At 41.1% G+C, this 16,201-nt stretch overlaps 2 protein-coding genes across 2 annotated transcripts in view; both read left to right on the top strand.

The window, feature by feature from the left end:
• Positions 1 to 4,625: 4,625 nt before the first annotated feature.
• The window catches only part of LOC117735827 (basic proline-rich protein-like), a gene marked incomplete at its 5' end in the record, with an annotated part of 30,655 nt that continues 19,079 nt past the window's right edge, over positions 4,626 to 16,201 (top strand). Inside the window, one exon of the mRNA XM_034540715.1 lies at positions 4,626 to 4,713. Within this exon, the coding sequence (XP_034396606.1) occupies positions 4,626 to 4,713 (88 nt within the window). The remainder of the gene's footprint in view (positions 4,714 to 16,201) is intronic.
• Positions 15,404 to 16,201, top strand: part of LOC117736038 (zona pellucida sperm-binding protein 4-like) — a 1,461-nt gene continuing 663 nt past the window's right edge. The window contains exons 1-3 of the mRNA XM_034541046.1: positions 15,404 to 15,773; positions 15,870 to 16,054; positions 16,136 to 16,201. The exon at positions 16,136 to 16,201 is cut by the window's right edge and continues 32 nt beyond it. Of these exons, the coding sequence (XP_034396937.1) occupies positions 15,404 to 15,773; positions 15,870 to 16,054; positions 16,136 to 16,201 (621 nt within the window). The remainder of the gene's footprint in view (positions 15,774 to 15,869; positions 16,055 to 16,135) is intronic.

The raw sequence follows: 16,201 nt of genomic DNA, 5'->3' as shown, positions 1-16,201 counted from the left end.
ATAGACTTCTATACAACCAGTGCAGTGCTCAGTGCTGCCACTGGTGGCCTGAGTATGTCACAGCAGTACCACTGTGAGCTTGATGCTCGTTCTTTTGGCATTTCAAGTAAAGGTTCATTTTATAGTCACGCAAAGTTGTTATTGCTTTCTTTTGCATTTGCATGCATTAATAAAAGAAATGCCATCTCATCCTCAAATGTTTCCCGTCTTTCTTTCTTAATGAGTTATGCACAAACTACCTGTTTACATTTGGGTTAATAACAGTAAAAGGTATTTCTTCTTAACGACATGCATTCCTATTTAAATGCAGCCTTTACACTGTGAGCTTGTTTTCTACTCTTTCTTTCCTCCATACATTCTTGCATTAAACATAAATTCCTCTCTCTTGTGCTCTTCACCGATTGGCCAGTACTTCTCCTCCCATCTGTTTGCGTTCCTGCATTAAAAGCCTGATTTCTCCACTTCTGCTCCTATTAAAAAACATTTCCCACCTTTTGTTTCTGGCTTGTTGTTGTTTTTTTTTTAACTACATGCCATTAAAAGCTAATTTTCCGACAGCCTCGCCTCCCATCTATATGCAATGCCGCGCAGAAAGCCTAATTCTTCTCCTTTCTCTGCGCCTCCTCTCCTCTCGGGCTCCATCAGGCCGGAGGAGCCGCCCGGGGAAATCGTTAGCGCTCCTTCTCTTTAAATTGGGGAGGTGGACGGCAGGTGAACATCGCATTGATCGCCCTCTCAAGGCCTCTTTCTCTCCCTCTCTTGCATCCCTCACCACCAATTGTCTGGCCTTTACTCCCCCCCCCCCCCCCCCCCCCCCCCCCCTCCCTCCTCACATCACCGCCAATTGCCAGCCATTTTTCCCCCTCTATCTCTTCCTTCTTCTTTTCTTTCTAGCGGAGGTCACACATTTACAAGAGGGAGGTGGGGGGGCTGTCTATCTGTCTAACAACCACCATCATGGGGTGGAAAACAGAGATATGGGGGGGTGGCAGGGGGTTGTGGGACAGAGACTCGGGAGGGGGGGTCAGGGTAAACATAGTCATGATTTCCCCTGAGTTTCGTTCATCCGGACCGATGAGGAGGCCGAGAGACAGAGAGAGGAAAGGGGGAGAGAGAGCAGCTGCCGTCCTGTCACCGTCCTGTGACACCTCCTCCTCTTCATCTTCCTCTTCGTCTTCCTCCTCCTCACGAGAGAGAGAGAGAGAGAGAGAGAGAGGGATGCATGCGAGGAAAAATCGAAAGGCTGACACACACCGACCGGCGGACGCCTCTCATCGGCCAATTAGAGGAGAGATTCCTGTCTCACACGTAATCTTCTTTGGAACTATTTTTATTTTGTTTTTTACTTGTTTTTACGTTAAGGGGCTGAAACCATTTTCTTCCATTTATCATCTGCACTTGTTTCTGAGTTTTTAAACTAAAACCGAGAGTTGTTAGAGCGACACTGGAGAGAGAGCTCCGGAAAGTATTGCACGCGGTAAACGTTGGCCTGATGGTGGCGCTACAGGAGGAGGGTCACCGAGGTCAGGAGGATTCATCCTCTGGGGAACCATCCAGAAGATTATGACATGTTTATACACAAAAACACACGTGAATATGTTGCTAAACAAGAAAAAACTATAGTCAGTAGTAAAGTCAGTACATATGAACACATGAACATATGAACACATGAACATATGAACACATGAACACATGAATACATGAACACATGAACATATGAACATATGAACATATGAATACATGAACATATGAACACATGAACACATGAACATATGAACACATGAACACATGAATACATGAACACATGAACATATGAACATATGAACATATGAATACATGAACATATGAACACATGAACATATGAACACATGAACACATGAATACATGAACACATGAACATATGAACATATGAACATATGAATACATGAACATATGAACACATGAATACATGAACATATGAACACATGAACACATGAATACATGAACATATGAACATATGAACATATGAATACATGAACATATGAACATATGAACACATGAACATATGAACACATGAATACATTAACATATGAACACATTAACATATGAACACATGAACATATTAACACATGAATACATGAACATATGAACACATGAACACATGAACATATGAACATATGAATACATGAACATATGAACATATGAACACATGAATACATGAACATATGAACATATGAACATATGAACACATGAATACATAAACATATGAACACATAAACATATGAACACATGAACATATGAACACATGAATACATGAACATATGAACTTATGAACACATGAACATATGAACACATGAATACATGAACATATGAACACATGAACATATGAACACATGAATACATGAACATGAACACATAAACATATGACCATATGAACACATAAACATATGAACACATGAACATATGAACACATGAATACATGAACATATGAACATATGAACATATGAACACATGAATACATAAACATATGAACACATGAACATATGAACACATGAACATATGAACACATGAATGCATGAACATATGAACGCATGAACATATGAACACATGAATACATGAACATATGAACATATGAACACATGAACATATGAACACATGAATACATGAACATATGAACACATGAACATATGAACACATGAATACATGAACATGAACACATAAACATATGAACATATGAACACATAAACATATGAACACATGAACATATGAACACATGAATACATGAACATATGAACATATGAACATATGAACATATGAACACATGAATACATAAACATATGAACACATGAACATATGAACACATGAACATATGACCACATGAATGCATGAACATATGAACGCATGAACATATGAACACATGAATACATGAACACATGAACATATGAACACATGAATGCATGAACATATGAACGCATGAACATATGAACACATGAATACATGAACATATGAACATATGAACACATGAACATATGAACACATGAACACATAAACACATGAACACATGAACACATAAATACATGAATATATGAAAATATGAACGCATTAACCTTTAGGAGACGACATCAACCATAAACATGTCCTCAGATCTCAGTTGAGTGTGTGTTAGATCTCTAGGCTCAGCAGGAGGTCTGAGGATCACACACACACACACACACACTCACACACACACAGACACACACACACACACGCACACACACACTCACACACACACACTCACACACACACAGACACACACACACAGACACACACACACACACTCACACACACACAGACACACACACACACACACACACACTCACACACACACAGACACACATACACACACACACACACAGACACACACACACACACACACACTCACACACACACAGACACACACACAGACACACACACACACACGCACACACACACTCACACACACACACTCACACACACACAGACACAGACACAGACACACACACACACACACACACACACACACAGACACACTGTGGTAAATGAGGACCAACGTTGATCCATAAAGGACGAGCGCTTTTTAATTGTGTTTTAAATGTATTTATCTTTTCCTCCGTCTTTAATTCATTCATTCTGTTTTTTATTGTTATTGTTTTCCATCCATTTGTTTTTATTCCTAATTATTCTAAAAAAAATGCAAAGACAAAAGAAGTTTAATAAAAATCGTACCGAATATATTTGTTTATTTACTGGTCAAAATATAATTCTAAATTAAAAACAATCAACAAGTTACATTTTAGTTTAAAATAAATAAAAATAATGCATCTTTAACAGTAGTAAAATAAAAACTCTCTTTCAGTACTTTCACGTATTCTTTCTTTCTTTCTTTCTCCTTTATTCTGTCGCTCTTCTCTTCAAAGGTTTCTTCTTCTCTTTCTCTATTTTCTGCCTTGATGACTCTGTCTGCTCTCGGAGGTGAAGCCAGACTGATGGAGCTCCTCCTCTTCCACCTCCTCCTCCTCCTCCTCCTCTCTTCCTCTTCCTCCTCCTCCTCCTCTCCTCCTCTCTTCCTCTTCCTCCTCCTCCTCTCTTCCTCTCCTCCTCCTCCTCTCCTCCTCCTCCTCTCATCCTCTTCCTCTCCTCCTCTTCCTCTTCCTCCTCCTATATTCCTCTTCTTCTCCCTCTTCCTCCTCCTCCCCCTCCTCCCCTCCTCTTCCTCCTCCTATATTCCTCTTCTTCTCCCTCTTCCTCCTCCTCCTCCTCCCCCTCCTCCCCTCCTCTTCCTCCTCCTATATTCCTCTTCCTCTTCCTCCTACTCCTCTTCCTCTTCCTCCTACTCCTCCTCTCCTCTTCCTCCTCCTATCTTTCTCTTCCTCTCCCTCCTCCTCCTCCTCTTCCTCTTCCTCCTTCTCCTCCTCTTCCTCTCATCCTCTTCCTCTCCTCCTCTTCCTCTTCCTCCTCCTATATTCCTCTTCTTCTCCCTCTTCCTCCTCCTCCCCCTCCTCCCCTCCTCTTCCTCCTCCTATATTCCTCTTCCTCTTCCTCCTACTCCTCTCCTCCTCCTCTTCCTCTTCCTCCTACTCCTCCTCTCCTCTTCCTCCTCCTCTTCCTCCTCCTATCTTTCTCTTCCTCTCCCTCCTCCTCCTCTTCCTCTTCCTCCTTCTCCTCCTCTTCCTCTTCCTCCTCCTCCTCCTCCTCCTCCTCCTCCTCCTCCTCCTCTCCTCTTCCTCCTCCTATATTCCTCTTCCTTTTCCTCCTACTCCTCTCCCCCTCCTCCCCTCCTCTTCCTCCTCCTATCGTCCTCTTCCTCTTCCTCCTTCTCCTCCTTGTGTTTCCTCCCCACTTCCTCTCACATCGTTCTTCTCTCTCTCCTTTTCCTCCTGACGTTCTTCACTCTTCATTTTTATCTCCACTTCCTCTTCCTACTCCTCCCTTATTGTCCTCTCCTCCTCACTCCTCATGTCCTCCCTTCCTTTGATTCCTCTTTAATCCCTCCTTCTTTTCCCTTCCTTTGATTCCTCTTTAATCCCTCCTTCTTTTCCCTTCCTTTGATTCCTCTTTAATCCCTCCTTCTTTTCCCTTCCTTTGATTCCTCTTTAATCCCTCCTTCTTTTCCCTTCCTTTGATTCCTCTTTAATCCCTCCTTCTTTTCCCTTCTTTTGATTCCTCTTTAATCCCTCCTTCTTTTCCCTTCTTTTGATTCCTCTTTAATCCCTCCTTCTTTTCCCTTCTTTTGATTCCTCTTTAATCCCTCCTTCTTTTCCCTTCCTTTGATTCCTCTTTAATCCCTCCTTCTTTTCCCTTCTTTTCCCTTCTTTTGATTCCTCTTTAATCCCTCCTTCTTTTCCCTTCCTTTGATTCCTCTTTAATCCCTCCTTCTTTTCCCTTCTTTTGATTCCTCTTTAATCCCTCCTTCTTTTCCCTTCTTTTGATTCCTCTTTAATCCCTCCTTCTTTTCCCTTCCTTTGATTCCTCTTTAATCCCTCCTTCTTTTCCCTTCTTTTGATTCCTCTTTAATCCCTCCTTCTTTTCCCTTCCTTTGATTCCTCTTTAATCCCTCCTTCTTTTCCCTTCCTTTGATTCCTCTTTAATCCCTCCTTCTTTTCCCTTCCTTTGATTCCTCTTTAATCCCTCCTTCTTTTCCCTTCCTTTGATTCCTCTTTAATCCCTCCTTCTTTTCCCTTCCTTTGATTCCTCTTTAATCCCTCCTTCTTTTCCCTTCCTTTGATTCCTCTTTAATCCCTCCTTCTTTTCCCTTCCTTTGATTCCTCTTTAATCCCTCCTTCTTTTCCCTTCCTTTGATTCCTCTTTAATCCCTCCTTCTTTTCCCTTCCTTTGATTCCTCTTTAATCCCTCCTTCTTTTCCCTTCCTTTGATTCCTCTTTAATCCCTCCTTCTTTTCCCTTCTTTTGATTCCTCTTTAATCCCTCCTTCTTTTCCCTTCCTTTGATTCCTCTTTAATCCCTCCTTCTTTTCCCTTCTTTTGATTCCTCTTTAATCCCTCCTTCTTTTCCCTTCCTTTGATTCCTCTTTAATCCCTCCTTCTTTTCCCTTCTTTTGATTCCTCTTTAATCCCTCCTTCTTTTCCCTTCCTTTGATTCCTCTTTAATCCCTCCTTCTTTTCCCTTCTTTTGATTCCTCTTTAATCCCTCCTTCTTTTCCCTTCTTTTGATTCCTCTTTAATCCCTCCTTCTTTTCCCTTCCTTTGATTCCTCTTTAATCCCTCCTTCTTTTCCCTTCCTTTGATTCCTCTTTAATCCCTCCTTCTTTTCCCTTCTTTTGATTCCTCTTTAATCCCTCCTTCTTTTCCCTTCCTTTGATTCCTCTTTAATCCCTCCTTCTTTTCCCTTCCTTTGATTCCTCTTTAATCCCTCCTTCTTTTCCCTTCCTTTGATTCCTCTTTAATCCCTCCTTCTTTTCCCTTCCTTTGATTCCTCTTTAATCCCTCCTTCTTTTCCCTTCCTTTGATTCCTCTTTAATCCCTCCTTCTTTTCCCTTCCTTTCCTTTCAACCTTCCTTCCTCTCATCGTTGCTTCTTTCTTCATTTCCATTTTCACGTCCTCATTTCTCCTCTCATGGTTCACGATCCTCCCCTTCTCTTGTTTTTTGTTTTTCTTTTCCTCCTCATCTCCTCTTCATCCCTTTCTCCACTTTAACTCCTCCTAGTTTCCTCCTCCCCTCCTCTCTTTCATCCCCCCTCCTCCTCCTCCTCCCTCCGTCCGTCAGATATTGTTTAAAAAGCGGCGCTGCAGTTTGATGGTTAAAACGCTGGCAAATCGATACGTTCACACATGACAGAACGAGGAAAGGATGAATGGAGAGAGAGAGAGAGGGAGGGAGAGGGAGAGGGAGAGGGAGAGGGAGAGCGAGGGAGGAGGAGGAGGAGGAGGAGGAGGAGGGGAAAATAACAAGCTGACAACAAGGAGGCCCTTATTTCCACAAGCGGAGATGGATGGATGTGTTTCTATCTTTTTATCCTCCCTCTCTTTTCAGTCTATTACTTTTTATCTTTTGGTTTCCATCCGGTCGCCTTCTTCCTTTATCCCTTCATCTGTCTCCTCTTCCTCCCTCTTCCTCCTCTTCATCACCGCTTCAGCTTTTATATTCTTTAGCCGTCGTTACTCCTTAAATGTTTCGGCCGCGGTCGTCGTTTAACGAGTGCGTCGGTATTTCTACTCTTCATATTCTAATATTCCTTTTTCATAATAATAGTGACAAAGAATAATGAAAAGTTAACTCTTAATGTGAGAGATGAAGTGGTGAAGTTTCATGTGATATCTATGAGGTCATGTTTTGACCCTATAACACAATAACTCTTAATGTGATGAAGTGGTGAAGTTTCATGTGATATCTATGAGGTCATGTTCTGACCCTATAACACAATAACTCTTAATGTGAGAGATGAAGTGGTGAAGTTTCATGTGATATCTATGAGGTCATGTTTTGACCCTATGACACAATAACTCTTAATGTGATGAAGTGGTGAAGTTTCATGTGATATCTATGAGGTCATGTTTTGACCCTATAACACAATAACTCTTAATGTGAGTGATGAAGTGGTGAAGTTTCATGTGATATCTATGAGGTCATGTTCTGACCCAATAACACAATAACTCTTAATGTGAGTGATGAAGTGGTGAAGTTTCATGTGATATCTATGAGGTCATGTTCTGACCCAATAACACAATAACTCTTAATGTGAGTGATGAAGTGGTGAAGTTTCATGTGATATCTATGAGGTCATGTTTTGACCCTATAACACAATAACTCTTAATGTGATGAAGTGGTGAAGTTTCATGTGATATCTTATCTATAATGACGGGTGTCATTATTATTTCAATGTTCATAATAATTACTCTATTGTTAATACATTTATATATATCTTTAAAAAGTTTCTTATTCTTCTATTTTAATCTTTGATTGAACACTGGCACATTAATTTTCTTTGGGATTAATGGTTATATCTTATTTGAATATATATATTTATATATATATGTATATACAGTATATATATATATATATATACATACAGTATATACTATATAAGGGTTAAAACTGCAAACGTTTTACAAACACTTGAGACGTAAAATATTCATTTTTGAATAATCGGTTATAATTATTCTTTTCAATCAATAAATAAATTGTGCAAATATCAAAACATTTGGAAATCAATTATATTTTATTTGTATTGGTATAAAACAGAGAAAAGCTGCAACTTTTTAGAATCTGTAGAGAAAAGTACATTTTGATTTACTAATTGATTGATCTTTTGGAAATATTTGTATACATATATAGATACATATATAGATATATAAATATGTTGTATGTGTTACCTGAAGTGTTTCTCCTCATTTCTTTGACAGTGTTGCAACTGCAATAAAACAAATTATAGATTTTTACCACAACATCTCAATGTTGTTATTAATTAACCAGCTTCTATATTTCAGGGTTCCAGTTCTTGGAAACGAGATAAATAACCGGCTCTGGTCTCCATTCGGGACCTTTATCCAGTGGAGTCTCGGGGGTCCGCTCCAGACCCCCCCCCCCCCCCCCCCCATTCCCCCCCCCCCACACACACCTCTTTTCATGCACCCAACGATATAATCAAAACATAACCAACATTGGGAGAGCGAGGGAGGAGGAAACGAGGGGGAAAGGGGGGACAGAGGAAGGAGAGAAGGAACGAGGAACACACGGAGGAAGAGGAGGAGGGAGGGAGGGAGGGAGGGATGTAAAATGTAAAAAAGAGGGAGAGAGAGAGCTGATTAACCCCTTCCTCTGCGGCCGGGTGACAAATGGACAGAATCAAGCGGCGCCTCGGCGCATCTATCACGGCCGGGCCGCTCTCACGGGGGCCGAAAGAACTGCTTTCTGCTAATAAACCCAACTAGCACGCCAGGACGCATTACTCTGTCACGGGCCACACGCACGCACATCCATCTTCCGCAGGGGGGGAGGGGGGGTCGAGGCCCGGCGCACAGGCAGGAGTGATGGGGACATTTGTTAAGGATGCGGCCCGTTCAATAGCAGTCACGGAGCCGCGGCGTCACGTTAACGCCTCATCCATCTGGAGCCGCTCCTCCTTTCATCTCTCGCGGAGGAAATATGACTTCCTGTTTTTATCGTTTCATCATTTGTAAAAAGAGCCGAGGAAGAGCGGCCTGTTCCTGGGCATCGACCACACGGCCGAGGAGCCGCCGCCCGGCACGGAGGGTCCGGTCACAGGTCCGGGTCCGGGTCCGGTCACAGGTCCGGGCCCGGACCTGTGACCGGATACTACCACGTTACAATACTACAACGTTATAATACTACCACGTTACAATACTACAACGTTATAATAGTACCACGTTATAATACTACAACGTTACAATACTACAACGTTATAATAGTACCACGTTATAATACTACAACGTTATAATACTACAACGTTACAATACTACCACGTTACAATACTACCACGTTACAATACTACAACGTTATAATACTACAACGTTATAATACTACAACGTTACAATACTACCACGTTACAATACTACCACGTTACAATACTACAACGTTATAATACTACAACGTTATAATACTACAACGTTACAATACTACAACGTTATAATACTACCACGTTACAATACTACAACGTTATAATAGTACCACGTTATAATACTACCACGTTACAATACTACAACGTTATAATAGTACCACGTTATAATACTACAACGTTATAATACTACAACGTTACAATACTACCACGTTACAATACTACCACGTTACAATACTACAACGTTATAATACTACAACGTTATAATACTACAACGTTACAATACTACAACGTTATAATACTACAACGTTATAATACTACAACGTTATAATACTACAACGTTACAATACTACAACGTTACAATACTACAACGTTATAATACTACAACGTTATAATACTACAACGTTATAATACTACAACGTTACAATACTACAACGTTATAATACTACAACGTTATAATACTACAACGTTACAATACTACAACGTTATAATACTACCACGTTACAATACTACAACGTTATAATACTACAACGTTATAATACTACCACGTTACAATACTACAACGTTATAATACTACAACGTTATAATACTACAACGTTATAATACTACAACGTTACAATACTACAACGTTACAATACTACAACGTTATAATACTACCACGTTACAATACTACAACGTTATAATACTACAACGTTATAATACTACAACGTTATAATACTACAACGTTATAATACTACAACGTTACAATACTACAACGTTATAATACTACCACGTTACAATACTACAACGTTATAATACTACCACGTTACAATACTACAACGTTATAATACTACAACGTTATAATACTACAACGTTATAATACTACCACGTTACAATACTACAACGTTATAATACTACCACGTTACAATACTACAACGTTATAATACTACCACATTACAATACTACAACGTTATAATACTACCACATTACAATACTACAACGTTATAATACTACCACGTTACAATACTACAACGTTATAATACTACCACGTTACAATACTACAACGTTATAATACTACCACGTTACAATACTACAACGTTATAATACTACCACGTTACAATACTACAACGTTATAATACTACAACGTTACAATACTACAACGTTATAATACTACCACGTTACAATACTACAACGTTATAATACTACAACGTTATAATACTACCACGTTATAATACTACCATGTTATAATACTACAACGTTATAATACTACAACGTTATAATACTACCACGTTATAATACTACCATGTTATAATACTACAACGTTATAATACTACAACGTTATAATACTACCACGTTATAATACTACCATGTTATAATACTACAACGTTATAATACTACCACGTTATAATACTACCATGTTATAATACTACAATGTTATATTACTACAATGTATATATATTATATTGTTACAATGTATATTTTTATAAATGAATGTACTAATTGATTGATCTTTTGGAAATATTTGGGAGATGTGTCTAAATCCTGGTGTGTATTTCCTGTAATAGAGAGTTTCCCGTCTGGATGAGAGACGACAGACGCTGTGTGTGTGTGTGTGTGTGTGTGTGTGTGTGTGTGTGTGTGTGTGTGTGTGTCTGTTGGTTCTCGACAATCACTGACAAATAAAAAGCAGCAGAGTCAGCCGGGTCCAGCTTCCTGTTGGTGTTTCTGCTGCTTCCTGAAACGAGTTCTGAGTCGCATCCATCACACTCAACGCTAACGTTAGCAATCTGCGGCTAACGCACACTCACACCACAAGGTCAATTAGCCTGACCTGGCTAATTACACACACACACACACACACACACTCAGTTGAACCTGTACTAACAAATCGTCCACCAGCTACAAGACGTGCATGTATGTTGGGACACACACACACACACACACACACACACACATCCATTAGCAGTGTGTGTTGGGCCAAATGAAGACCAATGGCTGTGCAGCTTTAATCTGCTGCTTCTAACGAGGAAACAGAGGAAATAAAACGAGACTAAATGATGATACAACTCTCCTTCAAGTGGACCGTGTGTGTGTGTGTGTGTGTGTGTGTGTGTGTGTGTGTGTGTGTGTGTGTGTGTGTGTGTGTGTGCTGACGTTCAAGTAGTCACAGTTTCATCGAGTGATTTAGTTTTTTTCTTTTACGACGCTGTTCGTTCTTTTTGCATTTAGTGGAGGTTAAATATTCTATTAACTCGATCCTTCAGTTTGAGTTTGAATCATTTGACATTTTAGTTTTTAATAAACAACAATAAACAACGATAAACAACAAAAACAGAAAATAAATCAGCAGAGAAAGTTAAATATAGCAGGCCGAGTAAATAATAATAAATAATATAAAACATGTTGATCCGCAATATTAACGAGAGAGCAGACACACACACACACACACACACACACACACACACACACACACACACACACACACACACACACACACACACACACATGAAGTGAGGGGAATCCAGAGAAAGAGGGAAGGAATTATTTTTCTTTATTAAGTGAACTACTTTCCTCCGGGACGACAAACACAACACACATTAATCTAACCTGCTACTGCTGCGTCTCTGTGTGTGTGTGTGTGTGTGTGTGTGTGTGTGTGTGTGTGTGTGTGTGTGTGTCACGGTGAGTCTCAGGAGTTTTGGCTGCTGTAGAAACATTGTATTGGCTCTCTGCTCGACCCAAAGACTAATTACTCAGAGTGGCATGGCTGCACACACACACACAGACACACACACAGACACACACACACACAGACACACACACACACACACACACACACAGACGCAGCAGTCAACAAGTGTGTCAGACAGTGAGGTGTGAAAACACAGCAGAGAAAAGTAGGCAGGAATTAATTAGCATGAGTTACAAAAGAGTGTGTGTGTGTTCTGTTGATATCGTGTGTGTACTCTGTGTGTACACTGTGTGTACTTTGTGTGTACTCTGTGTGTACTTTGTGTGTACACTGTGTGTGTACTCTGTGTGTACTTTGTGTGTACTCTGTGTGTACTTTGTGTGTACTTTGTGTGTATTCTGTGTGTACTCTGTGTGTACTTTGTGTGTACTCTGTGTGTACTTTGTGTGTACTTTGTGTGTACTCTGTGTGTACTTTGTGTGTACTCTGTGTGTATTCTGTGTGTACTTTGTGTGTACTCTGTGTGTATTCTGTGTGTACTTTGTGTGTACTCTGTGTGTACTCTGTGTGTACTTTGTGTGTACTCTGTGTGTACTCTGTGTGTACTTTGTGTGTACTCTGTGTGTATTCTGTGTGTACTTTGTGTGTACTATGTGTGTATTCTGTGTGTACTCTGTGTGTACTCTGTGTGTACTTTGTGTGTACTCTGTGTGTATTCTGTGTGTACTTTGTGTGTACTCTGTGTGTACTTTGTGTGTACTTTGTGTGTACTTTGTGTGTACTCTGTGTGTACTTTGTGTGTACTCTGTGTGTATTCTGTGTGTACTTTGTGTTTACTCTGTGTGTACTTTGTGTGTACTCTGTGTGTATTCTGTGTGTACTTTGTGTGTACTCTGTGTGTACTTTGTGTGTACTTTGTGTGTACTCTGTGTGTACTTTGTGTGTACTATGTGTGTAGTCTGTGTGTACTTTGTGTGTACTCTGTGTGTACTCTGTGTGTACTTTGTGTGTACACTGTGTGTACTTTGTGTGTACTCTGTGTGTACTTTGTGTGTACTCTGTGTGTACTCTGTGTGTACTTTGTGTGTACTCTGTGTGTATTCTGTGTGTACTTTGTGTGTACTCTGTGTGTACTTTGTGTGTACTTTGTGTGTACTTTGTGTGTACTCTGTGTGTACTTTGTGTGTACTCTGTGTGTATTCTGTGTGTACTTTGTGTGTACTCTGTGTGTACTTTGTGTGTACTCTGTGTGTATTCTGTGTGTACTTTGTGTGTACTCTGTGTGTACTTTGTGTGTACTTTGTGTGTACTCTGTGTGTACTTTGTGTGTACTATGTGTGTAGTCTGTGTGTACTTTGTGTGTACTCTGTGTGTACTCTGTGTGTACTTTGTGTGTACACTGTGTGTACTTTGTGTGTACTCTGTGTGTACTTTGTGTGTACTTTGTGTGTACTCTGTGTACACTGTGTGTACTCTGTGTGTATTCTGTGTGTACTTTGTGTGTACTCTGTGTGTACTTTGTGTGTACTCTGTGTGTTCTCTGTGTGTACACTGTGTGTGTACTCTGTGTGTACTTTGTGTGTATTCTGTGTGTACTCTGTGTGTACTCTGTGTGTACTCTGTGTGTACACTGTGTGTGTACTCTGTGTGTACTTTGTGTGTACTTTGTGTGTACTCTGTGTGTACTTTGTGTGTACTTTGTGTGTACTTTGTGTGTACTCTGTGTGTATTCTGTGTGTACTTTGTGTGTACTCTGTGTGTATTCTGTGTGTACTTTGTGTGTACTCTGTGTGTACTCTGTGTGTACATTGTGTGTATTCTGTGTGTACTTTGTGTGTACTCTGTGTGTACTCTGTGTGTACTTTGTGTGTACTCTGTGTGTACTCTGTGTGTACTTTGTGTGTACTCTGTGTGTATTCTGTGTGTACTTTGTGTGTACTCTGTGTGGACTTTGTGTGTACTCTGTGTGTATTCTGTGTGTACTTTGTGTGTATTCTGTGTGTATTCTGTGTGTACTTTGTGTGTACTCTGTGTGTACTTTGTGTGTACTATGTGTGTATTCTGTGTGTACTCTGTGTGTACACTGTGTGTATTCTGTGTGTACTCTGTGTGTACTCTGTGTGTACTTTGTGTGTACTCTGTGTGTACTTTGTGTGTACTCTCTGTGTATTCTGTGTGTACTTTGTGTTTACTCTGTGTGTATTCTGTGTGTACTTTGTGTGTACTCTGTGTGTACTTTGTGTGTACTATGTGTGTATTCTGTGTGTACTTTGTGTGTACTCTGTGTGTACTCTGTGTGTACTTTGTGTGTACTCTGTGTGTACTTTGTGTGTACTCTGTGTGTATTCTGTGTGTACTTTGTGTGTACTCTGTGTGTACTCTGTGTGTACTTTGTGTGTACTTTGTGTGTATCTTTGCTTACTCTCTGAGTTTAAAGTGTAAAGTCTGTTAAATGAGGTCACAGGGTCCTAGAGTCCACCCAGTTCACTTCTCTTCAACGTCTCCTCCCTCATGTGCTCAACTAGCTCACTAGTCGGGAACATTAGAAATTAAGAGTAAAATCGGAAGTTAAAAGTAAAGTAAAAATCTAAATAACAATATGTATTGTTATTCTATTCACTAGGATGATTCTGTGCCAGCTATGGAACGACTTGGCATACAGCCAGAGACCGCCTCCTCACCACTCCCCTCATTCTTTCCACTGGACGGATTGGGACGCTCCTCTCGGTGGTTCTGAATACTTTTTGTCCCATTCACTCACGATAAATACCGCGAGTGAAGCCGTATTTGTTTTGTACTAAAACATCCTGACCTGCACACCGGAGGTCACACAGACCCCGTGGAGGTTCCTGTTGGGAAAGGCCAAAATGTCCTTTTTTTGGGGGGGGGGGGGGGGGTCAATAACAATCTGTGAGCTCTTTGTAGCGAGCACAGATTTCATACTAATCAATGAATATGAATGTTCATGCAATAAGGAGTTTACTATTATGTGCACTGTTATATTCTCCTGATGCGATACCTCTGTTCTCCCTTTTCTTTTGGCCATACCTCTAATCTCCTCAGACCAAACAGTGACTGGAGCATTTGATTGGCAGTCGAGGTCAACATGACCAACGCCTGATAAAAGTCAGTGAAGTCACACCGTGCTTCTTCACAGCATCTGGTGCTCTTTGTGAATCGTTGTGCCCGTGAAGCCGCCGGCGATGAAGTTCATTCCTGGTTGTCTCCTGGCCGTGGCCTTGCTCGGCTGTCTGGCTGATGCTCAGTATCCCAAGCAGATACCTCAGAAGAGGCCCCGGCAGGTCGCACGGGTGACCCAGACGTTCCCCGAGAGGCCCCAGACGTTCCCCGAGAGGCCCCAGAAGTTCCCCAAGAGGCCCCAGACGATCCCTCAGACGTTGCCTCAGTTCCCTCGGCCGCACCCCAGTGATCGCCCGCTCCCGGATGGAGCTCAGCATTGCCTGGTGACCGATGACGACAAGATACCATGTGGAGCTCCGGCCATCGCTGACTCAGATTGTGAGGCTATCAACTGCTGCTTTGATGGAAGAAGGTGCTTCTACGGCAAACTCGGTAAGTCATTTTCTAATTCTTTCAGAGTTAAATGGATATCTTCAAAGAGCGTGGCAAGAGCACTCATCTTCGTTTTTTCAAATGTGTGGTCCCCAGTGACTCTCCAGTGCACCAAGGACGCCCAGATCATCGTGGTGGTGGCCAAAGACGCCACCCTCCCGAACATCGTCTTGGAGTCCATTAATTTCCAGGCAGAGGAAGAAAAGTGCAAACCCGTTGCCGTCACTTCAGCTTTCGCCATCTACCAGTTCCCCGTCACGGCCTGCGGCACCAGCCTGAGGGTACATGACGCATTTGACCGTTCGATTTGATCGGTGTTCATTTGTGGTTGTAAAGATTGAAACACTGTTCGTCTACTGTAGGAGGAGTCTGGTGTTTTCATCTATGAGAACAGGATGTCCTCCACCTCTGAAGTCTTGTCTGGACCC

The sequence above is a fragment of the Cyclopterus lumpus genome, chromosome 9 (genome assembly GCF_009769545.1).
Source record: "Cyclopterus lumpus isolate fCycLum1 chromosome 9, fCycLum1.pri, whole genome shotgun sequence".
Lineage (NCBI taxonomy): Eukaryota > Metazoa > Chordata > Actinopteri > Perciformes > Cyclopteridae > Cyclopterus > Cyclopterus lumpus.
This window is presented reverse-complemented; position numbering and strand designations above follow the sequence as displayed.